At 37.2% G+C, this 22,084-nt stretch overlaps 3 protein-coding genes across 3 annotated transcripts; all 3 read left to right on the forward strand.

Annotated features, from left to right (window-relative positions):
* Window positions 1-643: 643 nt before the first annotated feature.
* LOC122526416 lies at window positions 644-6,080 on the forward strand. Its single transcript, XM_043649809.1, has 3 exons — window positions 644-4,321; window positions 4,524-4,654; window positions 5,829-6,080. The coding sequence occupies exons 1-3, from the start codon at window positions 835-837 to the stop codon at window positions 6,078-6,080; spliced, it is 3,870 nt and encodes a 1,289-aa protein (XP_043505744.1). The 5' UTR covers window positions 644-834.
* Window positions 6,081-10,250: 4,170 nt separating this feature from the next.
* LOC122526333 (Krueppel homolog 1-like) lies at window positions 10,251-12,159 on the forward strand. The gene is given in 2 exon segments (XM_043649696.1): window positions 10,251-10,782; window positions 10,785-12,159. Coding segments are annotated over 2 exon segments (1,638 nt in total). The 5' UTR covers window positions 10,251-10,265; the 3' UTR covers window positions 11,906-12,159.
* A 1,718-nt stretch (window positions 12,160-13,877) lies between these two features.
* On the forward strand, window positions 13,878-14,487 carry LOC122526417 (60S ribosomal protein L5-like). Its single transcript, XM_043649811.1, has 2 exons — window positions 13,878-14,138; window positions 14,221-14,487. Exons 1-2 carry the CDS (start codon window positions 13,878-13,880, stop codon window positions 14,374-14,376), a joined length of 417 nt encoding a protein of 138 aa, XP_043505746.1. The 3' UTR covers window positions 14,377-14,487.
* Window positions 14,488-22,084: the final 7,597 nt, after the last annotated feature.

Consider the following 22,084-nt stretch of genomic DNA (forward strand, 5'->3'; position numbering starts at 1 on the left):
AAGAGATTTACACATTAAACGGGGTCAGATAAAGGCATATATGACTAGGGCAAAGAGTCATATTGATAAACTAGCACAAACGCGTAGTACACCCCGCCTCAGGTTTCGTCGCGATGAGATCTTGGTCAAATCGCGTGAATTCGAAGAAGTGCAAACCAAAATCGAACTAATTGATGATACATCCGATCACAGTGTGGAACGTGAATCTTTTGAAGACGCGCTTTTTACAATCATCGGCAACATCGACGAATTATTGGAAGATTGGTCGAATTCAGCGCATTCCGCGTCGACGAATGCACCTTCTCCGACGCAATCACAATTATCCGCGGGTTCTAACGGGCATATCAGGTTGCCGAAAATAGAATTACCACAATTCGGTGGATCGTACGAAGAGTGGTATTCTTTTCGCGATACTTTTAAGTCACTAATACATGAAAACTCGTCGTTATCGGCGATCCAAAAGTTCCATTATCTTCGCTCGTCACTAAAAGGCGAGGCGGCGGACATAACGCGGGCATTAACGATTTCGGACGTAAATTACGAAGAAGCGTGGAAATTGCTACAAAATAGGTACGACAACAAACGTAGGATAGTGCATACTCATATAAGGGGTATCATGGATATACCTAAGATTCAAAGGAAAATAGCGTTGCGCTGCGCCAATTAGTTGACGCTGCCTCAAGAAACACAAGGGCACTTAGTGCACTGCAAAGGCCGGTCAATCAGTCGGATGACTTACTGGTATGCACGGTGGTAGACAAGTTAGACGCGAAAACGAACGAAGAGTGGGAAAGCAAGCTTTCACCGTCGGAAGTGCCCACCTTCGCACAATTAATGGAATTCCTGACGCACCGGTGTCAGGTATTAGAAGCAATCGCAAAACCACCAATGCCGCTCGTGACGAATCACAACCGACCGAAACCGCGCCAGGCATTGTCTTCGCAGGTAACTACAAGCATACTCGCGTGTCCGATATGCAAGGAAAGCCACCAGCTTTACAAATGCGAAAGGTTCAGGAAGATGCCAGTTAGGGATCGCGTCTCCGAGGCAAGGAAAAAAGGGTTATGCCTTAATTGCTTGCGGTCGACGAATCATTTTGCCATCGAATGCAATGCGAGTCGGTGTAAGGTGTGCAACCGGAAACATAACACCTTACTACATACCCAGTCAGAACCGTCGCAGGGTTCCACGGCCGTCGCTAACGAACGCGGCGAGTCAGACAGCGAAGCGGCGGTTGCAAACATAGGTCGCGGGTTAAAGGCAGCATCTCATCGAGAGGCGTTACTTTTAACAGCCAAGGTCAAGCTATTAGACGCAAATGGAAAACCAATAACCGTTCGGGCATTATTGGATTCGGGGTCCCAAGTAAACATAATAACGCGTAACTTAGCGCAGCGTCTAAGGTTGCAATCAAAGGAATTCCGAGCGCCGATCGCCGGAATTGGTCAAATGACGACACAACCGCTACATCAAATAGAGGTTGTGCTCAAGTCCAACTACAATAACTACCGGAGAAAAATAGATTGCGTAATATTAAATTCAATTACAAAAAAATTACCAGCCGTATCTATGGACGGGAATAAACTTGCGATTCCCGGTAATATAAGGTTAGCGGACCCCGCATTCTACGAAAGTGCGAATATCGACGTGTTATTGGGAATAGAGGTCTATCTAGAGATCTTATGTACGGGCCAAATAAAGGCAACGCGTTCGCATCCAACGTTGCAAAAAACGCAGTTGGGATGGGTGGTAGGCGGCTGTTTGCGTGATGTAAAGGGCAGCCCCAAGGAGGTAGCATGTAACATCGCTACGCAAGTACAGGATGTTGACCAGTTGGTGTCGCGGTTTTGGGAACTGGATAACGTCGCGGATGTTCATCCGTTAACAGAGCAAGAACGGTACTGCGAAGAGCATTTCAAGAGAACGTACAGACGTGACGCGGACGGTCGATTCGTGGTGCGCCTCCCCATCATAGAAGAAAAGATAGTAAGTCTCCAGGATAATAGGACCGCGGCATTGAATCGGTTTTTCTCCCTAGAGCGCAAGTTAGCTAAAAATCCAACATTGCGAGATGCGTACTCAAGCTTTATAAAAGAATACAGGGATTTAGAGCACATGCGGACGTTACCAGAAGATAAAGCAACTCCGCTAAGTACTTACTACATACCACATCATGCAATTTTAAACGAGAAAAGTGCAACGACAAAGTTGCGTGTGGTATTTGACGCGTCGGCCAAGTCGAAGTCAGGCATATCGTTAAACGACGCATTGGCCATAGGACCAAATATACAGGATGATTTATTTTCGATAATAGCGAGGTTTAGAACATACGCGTACGTGATAACAGCGGACATTCAGAAAATGTATAGACAGATCCGTGTCGACGAATCGCAGGTTAGCCTACAGAAGATATTCTGGCGTGATGATGTGCGAAACCCAGTGAGCACGTGTGAGCTCCTAACTCTAACGTACGGTACGGCGTCGGCGTCATTTTTGGCTACGCGGTGTCTAAAAGAGATAGCGGATTTAGAGGAGGGAAATCATCCGATAGGCGCGCAGGTCATACGACGCGATTTTTATGTGGACGACTTGCTGACCGGAGCAGATTCGATTGCGGAGGTTAGAGAAATACGCGATCAGGTAAACCAGGTATTAGCCAAAGCAGGGTTTAAATTGCATAAATGGGCGGCTAATTCGGGGAAAATATTACCGCACATTCCCGAAAAGGTCGATTCAAAGCAAATACTGAATCTAAATAAGGAAGGCGATATAAGGGCGTTGGGCGTCTTGTGGGATCCCAGCGATGATTCATTTCAGTATTCCGTTCCGATAGCGGCGCCAGTGCACCGAATCACGAAAAGGGTCATATTGGCATCGGTTGCTAAGGTATTCGATCCGTTGGGATTAATTGGGCCAGTCACTGTAACGGGGAAGGTTATCATACAAAGACTATGGCAAAGGGGCATACATTGGGATGAATCCATACCAATGGATTTAGAGACAGCATGGTTGCATTACGCGAAACAACTCCCAGTGCTAAATGACATAAGGGTCGAACGGAAAACTATTTGTAAAAACGCGAAGGAAATAGAGATGCACGGATTCGCGGACGCATCCGAAACGGCGTATGGGGCCTGCATCTATATAGTTTCGAAGGACGGGCGCGGAAACGGGAGCAGCAACTTATTGTGTGCGCGCTCGAGAGTAGCACCGTTAAAGGCGGTATCGCTACCGCGATTGGAGTTGTGCGCTACCGTATTGCTCGCGAGGATGATAAACAAGCTGACGACGAACATGCGCGTAGAATTCAGGAAAATATGTTGCTGGTCAGACTCCACCATTGCATTGGCATGGATAAGAGCACCATCGCGAAATTGGACCACGTTTGTGGCCAATCGCGTGGCGGAAATTCAAGAGCGAATACCAAACGCGAAGTGGGGACATGTGTCGTCCGCCGAAAATCCAGCGGATTTCATATCGAGGGGGGTAACCCCAACAGAACTGTTAAGTCTGGATCTATGGTGGCACGGGCCAGGAATGGTCTTCGGGAACGCGACGGATACAGCGCCAGAAGTCCCACTCGAAGAATTACCAGAACGTCGAAATACGAGTGTCACGTGCACGGTCGCGATGATAGGCCGCGACCAGAGGTCGCGAGAGTTTTGTGATCGTATATTCAATAAATATTCGCAATTCACCCGACTAGTGCGGGTCATAGCATACTGCGGCAGGTTTTGCAGAAACGCGCGGCGTGCACAAACCAAGGACATCGGTCCGTTAACGGTGGCTGAAATCGCGCAAGCCAGGGAGCGTTTAATAAAGCTGTGTCAAGCGCAAGAGTTCGGCGAGGAAATAAGGGCAATAACAAAAAACCCAAGGATTATTGTACATGGTAGACTGGCGTGTCTTAAGCCGTTTCTGGATACCAACGGGATCATGCGTGTCGGGGGGAGGCTGCAAAACGCGGACATAGCGTACGGCAATAAGTACCCAATTGTGCTACCAAGATCGCACAAACTTACCGCGTTAATAATTCAGCACGAACATATAAAAAATTTCCATGCGGGCCCGCAACTAACACTCGCGGCGGTAAGAGAGAATTATTGGCCCATGGCAGGCAGAAGTACCGTCCGCGGAATAATTCGGAGGTGCGTAGTTTGTTTTAAAAATGCGCCGATGAATTCGAGATATGTGATGGGTAATCTACCGGAATCACGGGTTACCCCCTCGCGACCATTCACAAACACCGGAGTAGACTATTGCGGCCCTTTTTTGGTCAAAGAAGGGAGAAGACGGAATGCCAAATATGTAAAGGCATACGGTGCGATATTTGTATGCATGGCGACAAGGCCGTGCACATAGAATTAGTAACAGACATGTCAACAGACTGTTTTATAGCGTGCCTGAAGCGATTTATGGCACGGCGGGGTAAGCCTGCCAATATATATTCGGACAATGGGACGAACTTCGTTGGGGCAAATCGGGCGTTAGGAGAGTTAAAACGCAGGTTTTCAATGATATAGCAAAGGCCAAAATTAGCGATCAACTAAGTATTGAGGGAGTGGCCTGGCATTACATTCCGCCAGGCGCTCCAAATTTCGGTGGCTTGTGGGAAGCGGCAGTGAAGGCTGCGAAATATCACCTGAGGCGCGTGGTAGGGAACGCTTCCTTAACGTTCGAAGAGTTAAATACCATACTTACCCAATAGAAGCAATATTGAACTCCCGCCCTCTATTACCTATATCCGCCGATCCTAGAGACCTAAACGCCCTTACTCCTGCACATTTCCTTATCGGAGACTCCCTGCTGTCGGTATCGGAACCGGACATAAGGGAGATAGCAATTAATAGACTATCACGGCTACAACTAATCGAGCAGCTGCGCCAGCATTTCTGGAAACGCTGGTCGAAGGAATATTTAAATCTACTCAACCAGAGGCCAGCGAGATCTATACGAACACGTGATCCACTACAGGAAGGCCACTTGGTTGTCATTCGAGATGACAATTTACCCCCACTACGATGGCTATTAGGCAGGGTGGAGCAGCTAATAGCAGGCGCAGACGGAATAGTGAGGACAGCAATGATTCGAACATCTAAGGGAACCATTAAGCGGGCTGCAACAAGGCTGTGTGTTCTGCCAATAGAGCAGCCGTAGGCGGTCATAAAAATTGTTGTATTTAAATATGTTCAATGTATCTTTAAGGTGGTGCTTGGAAGCTTTGATTAGTCTTAGAATATACTGTATATAAGGTTCACTACATTCCAATTGTATGTTGAAAGGCAGGCCTTTCAAGGGGGCCGGCATGTTCCGTCATTTATCGGAACAGTAGGGGGTAAGAGTATACAACGGAGGATTTGGATAAGATGCACATGTACAAAGATGCTCGACCGGAGACCATGCAAAGAAATAAGAATATTTGTTTAGGACCTTTGGGTTTTATTGCGTCGGCATCTAATCATAGAGCATAAGGACAAACATAGCAATCGCCAGGGTATCTTATTCCGAATTCCTCGAACGATAACGCAGTATATTTGAGCAGATGTCCCCACTCCAAGGTCGCATCGGAGCCCTGTGGTGGATGTATCGTGGAGGGGGTGGGGAAGAGGGCAGTTACATTTAGACGAAAATAGTTAGTTGTCCATACTCGTTAGGCGGAATCACATCCAAGTGATCCGAGCAGCATTCAATACAACTAGTCAGTAACCCGAGGTTATTGCTAGTACAAGCAAGCATCAAAGTTAGCATAGATCAGTATACAAGGCCCAAGCACCATATTGATCTCTTGGAAACGAGTATTAATAAATATTCACATTTCATAATTGAAGTGTATTATTTGGATCAACTCCTTCCGTCCTTACAACGCGGAAGTGGAAAGAGACAGCAGTCTTTTTCCTATCAAGGTGAGAAAGCGCGTGCACGAAAGCGTGCACAGTACGGGAGTGGGAACCAGCACTACCGTACAACTGTACATTGGTTCTGCGAGTTGGATCAATCATACCAAATGGTCCCTTCGAGCCGAAGCAAGCGTACAATTCTTAGACTTCGAAGATGAATCAGAATGGATTACTGTTTCTTAAACATATAAAATGATTAAAATTATGTATAGACAAAAAATAAATTCCACTTTTTAGAATACCTTTCATACATTGCTGAGTTGGATCAATCATACCAAAGGTCCTTCGAGCCGAAGCAATCGTACAATTCTTAAGACTTCGAAGATGAATCAGAATGTTTTTTTCTTATAACATAATAAAAATGAATTAAAATTAGTATAGACAAAAAATAAATTCCACGTTTTTAGAATATCCTTCATATATATCTTGAATTAATTTTATGTGTGGTTATAAAATTCTTCTTTTTCAAATATGTATTTAATTTGATAAACTAATAAATTTTTACGAGACGAAAAGTCAGTAATTTAAAATTTTATAAAATACATAATTTAATAGGAAAAATATTTAAATTTTAAATTTCGTCTTAAAGAGAATACGTATTCAATTTGATATACAAATAAATTTTTATGAGGCAAAGAATTTATATCAATTAATTATTCTAATTAATTTTATGGCGAGACACAAAATTAATTCATTATTTTTACTCTCAACTAAATAATAATAGTTTCTGCTAAAATGAATTATTTTTTTTTTTATTCAAGGTTCATTATTTTTGACAATAAATAAAGAAACGGCGTGCCATAAGCATCAAGATTCGATTTAAAAATGCCGCGCTTATACGCCGATATATATAGATATAGAACGCTCGACGCACGATGGCCAAAACGAAAAATTCTCGCTACCGAAAGAAAAAATAGAAAGAGAAATATCGGTTTTCTTTCTCACTCGCACTCGTATACAAAACGCACGACGCTCGATGGCCAAGACGTAAAATTCTTGCTACCGAAAGAAAATATATAAAAAGAGAAATATTAGAACGCTCCCAAGGACAATAATACTCGTTATCGCCTAAACAAATAGAAAAGGGAAATATCGGTTTCTTCTCTCACTCTCACTTGCATTCAAGACCGAGAGTCCCGAAGATTGCCGAAGATCCTTCGTTTGTGTATTAGTGCACACGGACGCTCGCACGCACACTAGCTCGCTCGCGTTTAAAACGCGACGGAGGGATAAGCTTGCTTTCTCCCACTCTTACAATTTTTTTCCCATCTTCAATCCAATTTTATGCGCTTATTTTTGAAAATACGAAGATAACTCATAGAGCATTTTTTAGTATTTTTCAATTCTCTACAACTTTTGTTTGAAACTTTTTTCGATTAAATGCCTAGATTCTAAGATAAAGTTATTTTTGACCCTTTTTTACCCTTTTTCTCAAAAACGGCACTTTCCACCTCAAAAAAATTAGCACCATTCGATTCAGCGTCGTCTATTTACCCTTATATCAAGTTTCCACCTTCTTTCCTGAGATTCGAAGGAGATGGCCCGAGTTGAGTAGACTATGATACGGTCTTTGAGATATTTGGAAGCCTCTTATATCGGCAACTACATATCTATCGTTTCGTAATTTTTTTATAACTTCGTACGGACCCCTAAATTTTGGTATCAGTTTTTTTCCAATCCCTACAGTGCTATCAAAATTCCTTACCACCACATAATCACCGACATTAAATTCTGACCGTATCTTATGATGGCGTTTATCATAATACCTCTTGTTATAATTCTGCTTCTCAGCCATTCTATCTTCGGCCTTATTCCTAATTGCTTTTAAATCGCGTTCGCTTATTGTGACTTTATTTAACGCGCGGTAATCGACGCACATCCTATTCTTACCGTTTTTCTTTTTGACTAACACAATAGGGGACGCGTAATCCGATTCGCTCAGTCGAATTATTCCTCTTTCTAGCAAATCTCCTATTATTTCCCTAACTTGGTTTTTCTCGACAAACGATAAGCGACGGGGAGATAAATGAAATGGCTTATGCTCTTGTAATGTTAATTTCGGCTCCATGCTTATTCTAGGTTTTTCCGGACGAGGTGCATTTAAGTAATTTACCTTTAAGATTTCCTTTAATTCGTTTTGTTTTTCCACCGCGATTTTGGGATTAATGTCTAATTCGGTAATTTGATTATCGGTGGAATCATCTATTTCTATATTCATAACCTGATCTATCACTACCTCTTCTTCGGAGCGCTTATCTTTTCTGCTAAAAACTAATCCACATCTTTTTAATGCGTCGCGACCTAAAATAACGGAGTTCACCATTGTAGTATCCGGTACTACCAACAGACGAGTGTCAACCCTTTCGCCGTCATCTAATTTTAAACTAACTTGTATCGAGCCGTGTACTCGCAGACGACTATGATTAATACCATAATATTCACTTCCGAGTTCCGGCGCAGGGTCGATCGGTCCCATCACTAACCCTTTCTTTATGAAACTCACGGGGCTGCCGGAATCCAACAAGGTGTCCAAAACTAAGATGTAGTGTGTACTGCCCGAATCGACATCATAAGTTATCTCCCTGATGTAGTCGTCATCGGTGGTCACGTTCCTGGTGACGCTGTGGACTTCGCCACCCTTCTCCGGGCATTCTGGTCTAAGATGTCCATGTTTACCGCACTTGTAGCAGCTGCCTCTTTCCCTCTTCGGACGGGGGCAGTTCCCCGCAAAATGTCCTGTCTCTCCACAGTTGAAGCATCTGGCATAATTTTCCTCCGACGGCCTCTTATGGTCGATCGGTTTTCTTCTTCCTTCTCCCGTCGGCCGCCTTCCTTCGTATTTTGTAGGACTTCGAGGGCCCGTCGCTCGCATCCTTAACCCGGCGTATAGCGTAATACTTTCGAAAGCCGTCAGCAACGACTCCTGGTCTCGGAAACCAATCATCCGGGCCTGATTTCTTAATGCAATGTCTGGAATGCCGTCTATCGCATACTCCAAAATTTCTTGTTCTGGGAGGGGAATTCGGTAACCCAGAATCATTTTGTCATGTAGGTAATCTCTAAACGACTCGTTGCCGTTCCACCTACGTTCCTCAAACTGTCTTCTCAACGTGATAACACTTTGTCGCGAGCTAAACATCTTCCCTATTGCTGCTAATAATTCCTCCATTCCATAAGTCACGAATTCGGGTTTTGAGTGAAACCATCGCAATGCTTTTCCCCTCAATTTTAGACTAATTATCATAACAATTTCGGTATCCCGAAGCTGGTGCATTCGTTGTATATAGCGCACTCGTCTTTCCCAGACGGTAAAGGTACCAACGCTTCCATCAAAAACGTCGATCATATCAGAGATTACACTTAAGCTGACCTCGCGGTGTCGATCATTCACTCTTGGTCGTTGTTCCGTTGTTCCCCTGAGTTGCACGACCTCACGCATAAGATCTTCTACCTGCCGACGGAGACTTTCTACTTCGCCGTTTTCGGTGGCCGGTGTTTCTAAGGCGGTCGCTCCGTCGTCGTAAGTTGCCATGTTTCTTAATTTCCGTAGACACTTTCAATGCAAACGTTTTCTAAATTTTTAGACTTCAAATGTTAAGTCACTCAAACACGTAAGTTCACTAATAACTACACTAATAACGTAATAGATTCAATCCCACTTTTCATAACACACGCGCGAATCGCGAATTTCTAATTTAGCGAGTTTGAATCCCACTTCTGAAATTTGTAAACATCCCACTTCTGAAATTTGTAAACATCCCACTTCTGAAATTTGTAAACTTCTCATAACACATAAGAACATAAGATTAACTAACTGCTACTTCCTACTACCTCCTACTACTCAGCACATAAGAACATAAGATTAACTAACTGCTACTTCCTACTTCTCGCACATAAGAACATAAGATTAACTAACTGCTACTTCCTACTCCACCCGTAATGTCCGACTGCCCTTTTGTACTTCTCCGTCGAACAACGAAGCATCGGCCTCCCTCCACGGGTGACGCATACAGCCTCTGTTCCTCACACTTAATCTTAAGAATATCGATATACTAAACAAACATCCGTACGCACTCACACTAGTGCAGGCGCCAACGCGCACGAACCTGCATAAGCGTTTACAACTTTAAATCTTTTTATAAAATATTAAAAAGCAAACGTATTTGTATTTAACGTTTATAATAAAAGTTTTCATTTTTAAACGGGACTACATTAAAGAAAATATATTTGTTTAATCGCAAATCGAATAAATCGAATTGTTCTTCCGTAGGCCACGCTCTTACACTGTAGTGACTTACGATGGTGAGTTATTACCAAACCGAGCCGATCCCGAATCCAATGACGAGCGTGCTGACGAATTTGGAAATAATGAATCCGGTGAAGAACCTAGTTTGTAGCCCGGATCTTCCAGTCTTTGGTTCGACAACGTGTACCACGGCTGCTACTGTAGCCGTTGAAAGTCTGGCGAATCCGAACGAAGATAAGGCTTACCAGTGTCAACTGTGTCAGAAAATTTTCGATCAAAAGAATTTGTATCAGAGTCACCTGCGTTCGCACAGTAAGGAGGGCGAGGATCCTTATCAGTGCGACAAATGTGACAAAACGTTTGCGGTACCGGCACGTTTAACCAGACATTACAGGACTCACACGGGTGAGAAGCCCTTTCAGTGCGAATATTGCCATAAGTCCTTCTCCGTGAAGGAAAATCTTAGCGTTCATCGGCGGATACATACGAAGGAACGGCCATATAAGTGCGACGTTTGTGAACGTGCCTTCGAGCACAGTGGCAAACTCCATCGTCATATGCGAATTCACACGGGCGAACGTCCACACAAGTGTACTGTTTGCTCGAAGACGTTCATACAAAGTGGCCAATTGGTAATACATATGCTACGCACACCGGCGATAAACCATACGTATGTAAGTCCTGTGGCAAGGAATTTACCTGTTCGAAGCAACTAAAAGTGCATACTCGCACCCATACCGGGGAAAAGCCTTATACTTGCGATATATGTGGCAAGTCATTCGGATACAATCATGTATTGAAGCTCCATCAAGTAGCGCATTATGATGAAAAAGTCTATAAGTGTACACTATGTCACGAAACATTTAGCTCGAAAAAAACAATGGAACTTCACATAAAAACACACTCGGATTCATCGTCCTCGTCCTCGTCCTCGTCCTCGTCCTCGTCCTCCTCCTCGTCTTCATCCTCGTCAACACCTTTTTCTTCTTCTTCTTCGTCCTCGACATCGAGCGGAATCTCTTCCGCTAGGGACTCACCGATCGAATCGATCACGGAGATTTCGCAAAGCAATTCTGTCATTCTTAATAACGCACCCTCGCCAATACCTCCTATCCCTAACGGAAGCAACAAGGAACTTCCGCGTAAAAACGTAGATAACATACCATGTAGTTCGAGTGAAGTATATCCGAATCAACGAGATTTTTCGTATTTCGTTTTCCCGAGAGAACAATATCCGCAATCAGTTGCTTCGATAAACGGTCCAATGAGTCTGTTGAACGGAGGAGTCGAAGAAAAATCGGTTCAAAAGATTGTAAACCTCGAACAGCAGTCTCACGTCTTCCTTTACTCCGACATATCCTCAAATCCTTACACGATAACCGAGTTCGCATTTCCAAACAGAGGAGCTGAACCATTTACTATGGTTAGTAAATGTCCATCCTTAATGAATTTACCCGGAAACGATGCTCGTAGAAGAGTTGAGGCAGCTTTGGAAGCTGTTGAAGAAGAAAGACAACGGGAATACGGAATGAACGTGAAAAAAGAGGAACAAATGCTGACCCCGCCAAGTAGCAACCCTGTTAGTCCAGCACCCTCGCTGGATCCTCTTGATCTTGCGATACCTGTAAAGGAAACATTAATTTTACCGCCAAGGAAACGTTGCAAAATGATTCTCGAATCAATGGAAAGCGAGAGATGCGCGAGTCTCCTTGGTTCACAAAGACAGAGTTCGGTTATCCATTTTGCGCGTGCCGCCTCATAGTCAGATTCAGCTTTAATGACAAATAAAATTAAATTAAATAAAATTAAATAAAATAAAATAAAGTAAAATAAAATATTACAAAAAGAAAAAAAAACATAACATAAATGAAGGAAAACCGATAGAATTTTATCTCGCAAAAACTAAAAGAACGGACAGAGCATCGTCTTCTAAAAAGATTCTTCTGGTGACATTATTCCACGTAGACTCTTCCGAGAGTGTAATATGAACTGAAAATACGGACAAACAAACAAAAATAATGCAATTTTTTCGGTAATCATAGTTAATCCTTCTTCGAACAGATTGCCTTCTTCTAAACACGTACAGAGTACAAAAAAACAGAAGTACGAATTATTACGGTATGGCACTGATATTTGTGTGTGTGTGTGTTTGTGTGTGTATGTGAAGTGTGAGAAAAGAATTCGATTCGATCGTTTCGAGCCAGATAAGATTTTAAATAGATGCACGTGCGTCAATTTTGATAACGACTCGAAAGTATCGAAATTTGCTATATTATCGACTATATGCATGTATCATGTATATATACATACATATGAGATAATATTTCGTCAATTTATTTCTTTCTTTTCTTTTTTCTTTTTTCTTTTCCACTCATTGCCGGCACATAGACGCATCCGTTTTATTTAAAATAACAAAACTAGCGATCGTAAAATACACAATGATGTATATTTTTATTCATAAATAGACCACCTTTTAATAGCAATTCTCAGAAAGTATGTATGTCAATGAATGAAAGATGAGAAATTTTTTATTAATGATCGCTCGAATTAATCGTACTTTTTGTGAATTATCAAGTGCATGCATTAATATATATATGAGCCGTTTATTTTGAAAGTGGCCTTACTCCATATAACCTTAAATTGAGATATTTAAAGGTTTGCGTTTCAATGCAATTAAAAATATACGTAAAGAATAACAATGAGTTATGTTGCTTAAGTGTATCTAAAGGTATTAAATTTACAGTTCCTATTCAATTCAACCCTTCAAATTGCGAAAAAACAATACTTATTTTATTTTACATATCTTTATAACACTTTAAAAACATAAATTATGCGATTCAAAATATTTTTAATAAAAAATATTAAAAATATTATATATATATATATATAATAATAATATAATATAATAATATGTATATATATATATATATTATATATTTATATAATTATATAATATTAATTATATTATATATTATATTATATTTTTTTTTTAATATTTTTTTTTTATATTTATTTTTTTTTATAAAAAAATGAAAAATGGAGTTAGGCCACTTTCAAAATAAACGGCTCATATATATATATATATATATATATATATATATATATATATACCAAATACACAATTGTACTGTTAATTAAATATACTGTGTTGGATAAGGCTGGGAATAATATAAAATAATAATAAGCCTTTTAGGCTTCCATTTCTTCCAAAGTTTTAAGGAAAGATGCTTTCTTCTGTGCAACACGATTTTTGCGCTAATTCCATTTTTGATATATTGGGAAAATTTTTTTTTATAAATTTCGTCATCTTGCTCTTCCAAAATTCTCATATAATTGGCAACATGCTGTCCAAAAATATGTTTTCGATGTACATCGGCTTTGAATGTTTTTGACTCACTATTATAGCCTGGGAATCTTTTCGTACTGTATAATAAAAATAAAATTACGATTAAAACAATTAATTGTAATGCATAGAAAGAAAAAATATAATTGTAAATAATCAGAGACACTTTATAATCTTTTATGCCGTTGTAAAGCTTACAAATTGCCATTGTAAAACACAATATCAAAAATAAGCTTTACTTTGACTCAGATGACGCGCATGTGTCAAAAAATCATCACAAAATTAATTTTATGTATAATGGTTAGATAATGTGGTTAGTATTCTAGTATTAGATTCTATTTAATATATTATTGTATTTAATATAGCTTTATTGGTTATGAATTTAACATACATGAACTTAACTATTCTTGTTTATTGTTTAACATGTTTCTTAAAAACTACTTTAATAGTTAAAATTTTGTTACAGGGTTTTGTAAAGGTAGTTAAAAATAAACAATACTTTAAGCGTTATCAAGTAAAATTCAAGAGGCGACGTGAAGGTAAAACTGATTATTATGCGCGTAAACGATTAACAATTCAAGATAAAAATAAATACAATACTCCGAAATATAGATTAATTGTTCGTTTGTCTAACAAGGATATCACATGCCAGGTAAGTTAAATAGAATGGAGTATATTTGCACAATATTTTAAACTTACTTGCAGTATTGTTTTTAAAATTGTATATTTTATAGATTGCGTATTCAAGAATTGAAGGAGATAAAATTGTATGTGCTGCATACAGTCATGAACTTCCCAGATATGGAATTAAAGTTGGACTCACCAACTACGCATCAGCCTACTGTACTGGATTATTAGTAGCAAGAAGGGTAAATAAATATTTTTACTAATATTCTTTTATATATATATTGCAAATTCATATGATGAACCACTCAGCTCGCTTTGATATATAAATGAAGAAACTTTGTTCCCAATTTATATTCTGATATATAAATTCGTTATGTTATTATGTGATATAATTATATTGTTTAGTTAATTAAATATATATATATTAGACTGTGCCAAATAAATCGACTATTTTTTTTTTTCGGTCCCATATCAAAATTTCGTTGAGAGTGACGAAAAAAAAATTGTGTCAAAATTTGAGCCCTCTATCTTCATTTTTCAGCTAGCGCTCGCTAAAATAAGAATTTTCGCCAAAAAAAGTTTTTTTTCACTTATTTTTTGGTTATAGACAATTCAATATACCAAATATTAAAAAACCCTTGGTATGGTTTTGTAGGAAATTAAATTCTCTACAAAGATGATTTTTTATCGAACTTAAAAAGTCAACAGCTTTTTTTTATAGCTGATTAAATTACATTTCGTTCTATAATTTTCATTTTTAATTATTGATGAACACTTATTAAACTACTTCCTAACGAAAAGAACATACTAATGCAATTTTTCTAGGAATATTTATGATCTAAAAAAATAGTTTTTATGCCGTAATGAATGTAAATACTGTTGAGTAATTTATATTCTTTACTTTTAAAATAATGAATTACATGTCAATTCTATTTTTTTTTGTTTTTCACCTTATTGATTCACACAAAATTCGGTGAAATTTTTCTGTTTACAGTGAGAATTGCACAAACCTATGATTGTATAAAAAATCATTAGTATTTTAATAGAAATAGATAATTACTAAAACGAAATATCTTAAAAAATTTTAATAAATTAAAAAAATGATATGCTAATCTTTATTATTGTCTTTATTCATATGTTTTACTAGTTTTAAAGAGCTTACATTTTTTAAATAAACATTAATATAATTATGATAGACACACTTTTAATCTTGTTATATATAAATGAAACTAATAAGATCTTTACTTGAATTATTTTAAAATCAGTTATGAGATTCGAGTAAACATATTACTCACATAAATTTCGTTTGTTACAATTGGGATATTTTTTGCGATGCTCAGCAACAACTTGTAATAAAAACTGTTTTTGTTCTTCATCACAAGTGAGACTATCATTATATTTATCAATTAACGCTACAGCTCTTTCGGCAATATCATTTACAACTTTTATCGATCGAACAATTTTTAAAGAAGCCTGGTACTCGTCATCGAATTCCCATTGATCTACAGGTAAATCAAGAAAACTTGTAGATAAACCGAACTTCTCGAATAAAACCATCGACTTTTGAGTAACAAAATCACTTATATCTTTTGAGCCGAATGATTTTAAATCTTCTTGTTTCAAACATAACTTTCTCGTATTTTCTGTTGTACTCTGTCGATTTTTTATTGCTTGAACCATTTTTATCTTGATGGCCGATGGAATTCTTTCATCGAAGAATGATAATGCCACAAGATCTTCGGCCAAGTACCAGAGATGTCTAAGAAATTTAGTTGATGCAGCTTCGGAAAATTTTACGTTTATGTGTTTAAAATCTAATATACTACTCAAGAACATGAAATCCTGATACGGAGCGTAGATACTGATTGGTGCATTATACCAACCTTTGATATAAACAATGTTTATAAAGACAATAATAAAGATTAGCATATCATTTTTTTAATTTATTAAAATTTTTTAAGATATTTCGTTTTTAGTAATTATCTATTTCTATTAAAATACTAATGATTTTTTATACAATCATAGGTTTGTGCAATTCTCACTGTAAACAGAAAAATTTCACCGAATTTTGAATCAATAAGGTGAAAAACAAAAAAAAATAGAATTGACATGTAATTCATTATTTTAAAAGTAAAGAATATAAATTACTCAACAGTATTTACATTCATTACGGCATAAAAACTATTTTTTTAGATCATAAATATTCCTAGAAAAATTGCATTAGTATGTTCTTTTCGTTAGGAAGTAGTTTAATAAGTGTTCATCAATAATTAAAAATGAAAATTATAGAACGAAATGTAATTTAATCAGCTATAAAAAAAAGCTGTTGACTTTTTAAGTTCGATAAAAAATCATCTTTGTAGAGAATTTAATTTCCTACAAAACCATACCAAGGGTTTTTTAATATTTGGTATATTGAATTGTCTATAACCAAAAAATAAGTGAAAAAAAACTTTTTTTGGCGAAAATTCTTATTTTAGCGAGCGCTAGCTGAAAAATGAAGATAGAGGGCTCAAATTTTGACACAATTTTTTTTTCGTCACTCTCAACGAAATTTTGATATGGGACCGAAAAAAAAAATAGTCGATTTATTTGGCACAGTCTAGTGAATATTAGCTGTAAATGTTGTTTCTCTTATTTGCAGAAACTCAAGGCAGTTATATTTCCAAGACATTATCCCTATAAGAACCATATAGAATATACCTTATAAAACAACATTTTTATTGCTAATTAAGAAAAAAAGATACAATTAGCTGAGATGGACAGTTTAAAATTTACATTTGTTCTGAAAGCACATCCCAACGATCCAAAGTCAAACGTGATATCTCTGACGAAAATAGCAACACAGGACAATAAAGGTTATGCTATGCCTGAGCAATATCAGCTGATGGAGCACCATAAGAAGCTGGCATCAACAACAGCATATAAACAAATACAAAATTCGTTAAATAAAAGAGGACAAACTCGAAATATGAATATCAAATTACCAACGGATATATATAGGTTATACATGGACGAAGAGGGAAATATGGTATTCAAAGACTACGTATTGGAAGAGATATTGACGGAAACACCGGCTACGCCACAACTAAACCTGCCGGGAGAAATGTTTACAAAGATCTGGGAGGAATTGGTAAAACAACAAGGGAACAAAGATTCGGAAAAACAAAATATAAAAAAATTATCAGAAAAGTTTGTATTAGAAAAATTTTCAGGTAAAAGTTTTAATGTAACTGAATGGATGGATACGTTTGAATGCGAATGTACTCGATTAGGTATTAAAAACGATATAGATAAAATTGAGATGTTTAGATTGTTTCTAGAAGACGGATGTATGGACTGGTATAATTCAATGCTTATAAAGCTAACGATAGAGTCAAAGTGGTCGCAATGGAAGGAAAAATTTTGCGGAGTTTACGCGGACAAAGGGTGGCTTCCAGTCACTAATGCGATGTCATATAAATATTTATCCGGTTCACTGTTGGATTATGCGGTGCGAAAGCATGGTCTTTTATTACAAATTGATAAGAAAATGACAGAAACTACTTTAATTAGTCTTATTGTTGTAGGATTACCGAATCCCATAAGGAATAGAATAGATAGAGAGAAAATAACAACGGTCGAAACCCTACTTAACGAGATTAGAGGCCTAGAATATATGACAAAAAATGTAGCGAGGAGGACTACTGTTAATTATGAAAAAATACCTAAAGATGGACCTAATAATCGCAAACCATGTACGATCTGCGAACAGAGAAATAAAAGCAATCGCTTCCATCCAGAATCGTTATGCTGGTACAAAGATAAAGAAAACGAACAGAGTAAGAAAGAGCGAATCAAACACGTAAATAACTCCGAATTAGAACTGGAATTGAATAATGTCAATCAAAAAAACTAATATTACCATCATTAATCAAGATAAATATTTTGTTAAACGACACTATCAAGGTTATAGGTATTTATGATTCCGGTTCGAATGTCTCCTTGATAAATTCAAAACTATTAAACATACCAAAGAAAAGATTTAGTAATACAAAAAATGTAGGTTTAACAACGATTAATGGTGTGAAAAAGATAGATGGTATGGTCACCTTAAAAATAAAAATTTTTGAAATTGAAGAGGAAATGGATGTTTTAGTAGTGGATAAAGAAAATTTTAAATATGATTTTTTAATTGGATTAGACTGTATAAAAAAATTCCTACTAACTCAGAATGAGAGATTGGAAATAACTCAAAAAAAAATTCAGTCTATCCCTAAGGATAAAATCAAAAACAAAATAAATCCACAAAGCTCAAAGGACAATCCAAAAAGAGAAAAAGAAAATATTAATGAATATCAAATAAATTACAATGAACATATAGATACAAGTGAATTTCAGATATCAACCAATCATTTAGAAATTAAACAACAAATTGAAATTGATAAGTTGATTGATAAACATAAAACAGTTTTTGCTAGAGATAAATATGATGTAGGAACGGTTAGAGATTATGAAGCTCATATAGACCTGATAATTAATAAATATTGTTACAAAAGACCATACAGATGTTCCATAGAAGATAAAAAAGAGATAGAACAACAAATTGCAAAATTATTAGAGAAAAACTTGATTGAGGAATCGTATAGTCCGTTTGCGGCTCCAGTGACTTTGGCATTTAAAAAAGATGAGGAAAAAAGAGCAAGGTTATGCATAGATTTTCGGGAACTAAACAAAATCGTTATCCCTCAACCGCAACCGTTTCCGCTAATTGAGGATCTTATAGTTAAGACCAGAATTTGCAAACTATTTTCAACACTCGACATAAACTCAGCTTTTTGGTCGATTCCTTTAAAGATTGCAGATAGACAGAAAATAGCTTCTGTAACTCAAGACGGACATTATTAATGGACGTGTTTACCATTTGGTTTGAAAATAGCACCAGCGATTTTCCAAAGAATTTTAAGTAATATAATAAGAAAACATAAAACATAAACTTGCTGATTTTTGTGTAAATTTCATTGACGACATCTTTGTTTTCTTTAGGGATTTTACAGAGCACATAGATCATTTGTTACGATTATTACAAGCAATTATGGATGAGGGCTTTAAATTAGAGTTTTCTAAATATATATTTTTGCTGCAGATTCCGTCAAATATTTGGGCCATATAATAAAAAACAACTCAATCAGTCCACTGAAAGATAATATGGTCTCTATAAAAAATTTTCCTACACCTAAAACAAGAAAAAATGTGCGTCAATTTTTGAGAAAGATTAATTTCTACGAAAAATATGTGCCAAATATTTCGACTGCATTAGAACCACTACATAAGTCACTAAGAAAAGAACAAAAGTTCATTTGGTCGGAACAATGTAAGAAGGCATTTAATTATGAAAATACTACTCTGCTCCCAGCCAATTTTAATAATTTTTGATCCAAGTCTCCCAATATACATTTACACCGACGCGAGCTACAAGGTATTAGAGCCGTTTTGAAGCAAACACAATCAAATGGAGAACAAAAACCAGTGGCATATTTTTCGAAAAAGTTGAATGAAGCTCAGAAAAAAAAAAGCAATTTATATAGAATGCTTAGCAATAAAAGAAGCAATAAGATATTAGCAACCTTGGCTCATCGGAAAAAAATTTACGGTATACTCGGACCATAAGCCCTTAGAAAATATGAATATTAAGACTAGAACAGATGAAGATTTGGGAGATTATTTTTAAAATTATATTACTTATCGCAATATAATTTTAAAATTAAGTACAGTCCAGGGAAACACAATTTAGTGGCAGATTGTAAACCGAAACCCGGTATTAGAATCTCATGAAAATAAAGATACAATTTTGAAAACTGCTAATTTTATAAAAGTGGAGGAGATTGAATGCGATCAAAAGCACAATACTGATCTACAAAATGCTAAAGATACCCTGATTTTCAAACGTAAAATGTATTATAAAAAAGTAAGGAAAAAAGAAAAAATTATTCTTTCAGAAAGTTTCAGTAAAGAATTTATAAAGAAAATACATTCGCTCTATTGTCACATAGGAACAAAACAAATGAAAGCAAAAATGAAACCATTTTATGTAACAAAGAATCTAGATCAAAATATAAAAAGAATTTGTGAAAATTGTGAAATCTGTAGAAAGAACAAATCGAGAGGAGGACATAAAATTGGATTGATGTCACATTTGGGTCAGGCTACTTATCCGTATGAGATAGTTTCTATAGACACAATTGGAGAATTCGGGGGCTCCCGTTCAACAAAGTAATATTTACACTTACTTGTTGACCACTTCACGAGATATGCTCATATTCTGATATCAAGAACTCAAAATGCAAACAATTTCATACGATTAATACGGAGTATAACAGCAGACAATAAAATAGGTATGATCTTGTCAGATCAATATCCGAGCATTAATTCAGAAGAATTTAAAAACTTTTTAAACAAAAAGAACATTATATTAACATTTACGGCAGTGAAACACCTTTTTCTAATGAATTGAATGAGAGGTTAAATCAAACCATAGTAAACAAGATTAGATGTAAGATAAATGAGAAAAGAGAAAAAACTGCTTGGACTACAATAGCAAATGAATGTTTTGGAAAATATAATAGAACCGTCTAATTAATAAGTTAACTGTCAGTTTTAACATGGAGTGCAAAAATAAGCATTTTCGACACATTTTACTTTTTTTTTTTTCATAAAGGCTAGAAAACGGCTGTGGCTCACAAAGAGATATCTGAAGTTTATGATGTTGATTGTTTAACAGAACGAAATTGTTAGAATTGGTTTAAAAAATTTCGTTCTGGAGATTTCTCACTGAAAAATGACCAACGTTCTGGTCAACCTTCTGGAGTTGATGAGGACAAAATGAAAGCGATAATTGAATCGAATCGTCACATAACTGTGCGAGAAATTGCAAAACGGTTAAATGTATAACACACTCAACAATTCAAAATCATATAAGACGTCTTTGACTTGTTAAGATCGATATTTGCGTTCCGCACGAATTAAAAGAAATTCACCCAACACAACGAATCAATGTTTGTGATACGCATTTCAAACGTAATGCAATCGACCTTTTTTGAAACGAATTATCACTGGCGATGAAAACTGGATTTTCTACAATAACGTTAATCCAAAAAGATTGTTCCGTCATTTATCGGAACAGTAGAAGTAAGATTATACAACGGAGGATTTGGATAAGATACGCATTTACAAAGATGCCCGACCGAGGACTATGCAAAGAAATAGAGAGTATTTGTTTAGGACCTTTGGGTTTTATTGCGTCGGCATCTATTCATAGAGTATAAAGAACAAATATAGCAATCACATAGGGCATCTTATTTCGAATTCCTAGAAACTGTAACGCAGTATATTTGATCAGATACCCCGACTCCAAGGTCGCATCGGAACCCCTTGGTGGGATGTATCGTTGAGGGGGGGGGAAGAGGGCAGTTACATTTTAGACCAAAAAGAGTTAGTTGTCCATACTCGCTAGGCGGAATCACATCCAAGTGATTCAATACATTACACAAATACAACTAGTCAGTAACCCGAGGTTATTGCTAGTACTAAGCATCAAAGTTAGCATAGATCAGTATACAAGGCCCAAGCACCATACTGATCTCTTGGAAACGAGTATTAATAAATATTCACATCTCATTACAAGTTGAAGTGTATTATTTGGATCAACTCCTTCCGTCCTTACAACGCGGAAGTGGAAAGAGACAGCAGTCTTTTTCCTAGCAAAGTGAGAAAGCGCGTGCACGAAAGCGTGCACAGTACGGGAGTGGGAACCAGCACTACCGTACAACTGTACATTTGGTTCTGCGAGTTGGATCAATCGCATTAAATGGTCCTTCGAGCCGGATCAATCGTACAAAGATCATGGTCCAAGCATAATGAACCAGCACAAACCATATCAAAAGCTGAGTTGCATCAAAAAAAGATCATGCTGTCAATCTGGTGGGAGGATTA

Source organism: Polistes fuscatus, unplaced genomic scaffold (assembly GCF_010416935.1).
Source record: "Polistes fuscatus isolate 324 unplaced genomic scaffold, CU_Pfus_HIC Scaffold11, whole genome shotgun sequence".
NCBI lineage: Eukaryota > Metazoa > Arthropoda > Insecta > Hymenoptera > Vespidae > Polistes > Polistes fuscatus.

Excerpts from the sequence above, each read along its gene's own strand:
- LOC122526417 (XM_043649811.1), top strand. The coding sequence starts at position 13,878 with ATGAACTTAACTATTCTTGTTTATTGTTTAACATGTTTCTTAAAAACT. Across the intron at positions 14,139-14,220 it reads ACAAGGATATCACATGCCAG|ATTGCGTATTCAAGAATTGA; the intron begins GTAAGTTAAATA and ends TATATTTTATAG.
- LOC122526416 (XM_043649809.1), top strand. The coding sequence starts at position 835 with ATGGAATTCCTGACGCACCGGTGTCAGGTATTAGAAGCAATCGCAAAA. Across the intron at positions 4,322-4,523 it reads CAAATATGTAAAGGCATACG|CAAAGGCCAAAATTAGCGAT; the intron begins GTGCGATATTTG and ends TCAATGATATAG. Across the intron at positions 4,655-5,828 it reads AATATCACCTGAGGCGCGTG|TGTATTATTTGGATCAACTC; the intron begins GTAGGGAACGCT and ends TCATAATTGAAG.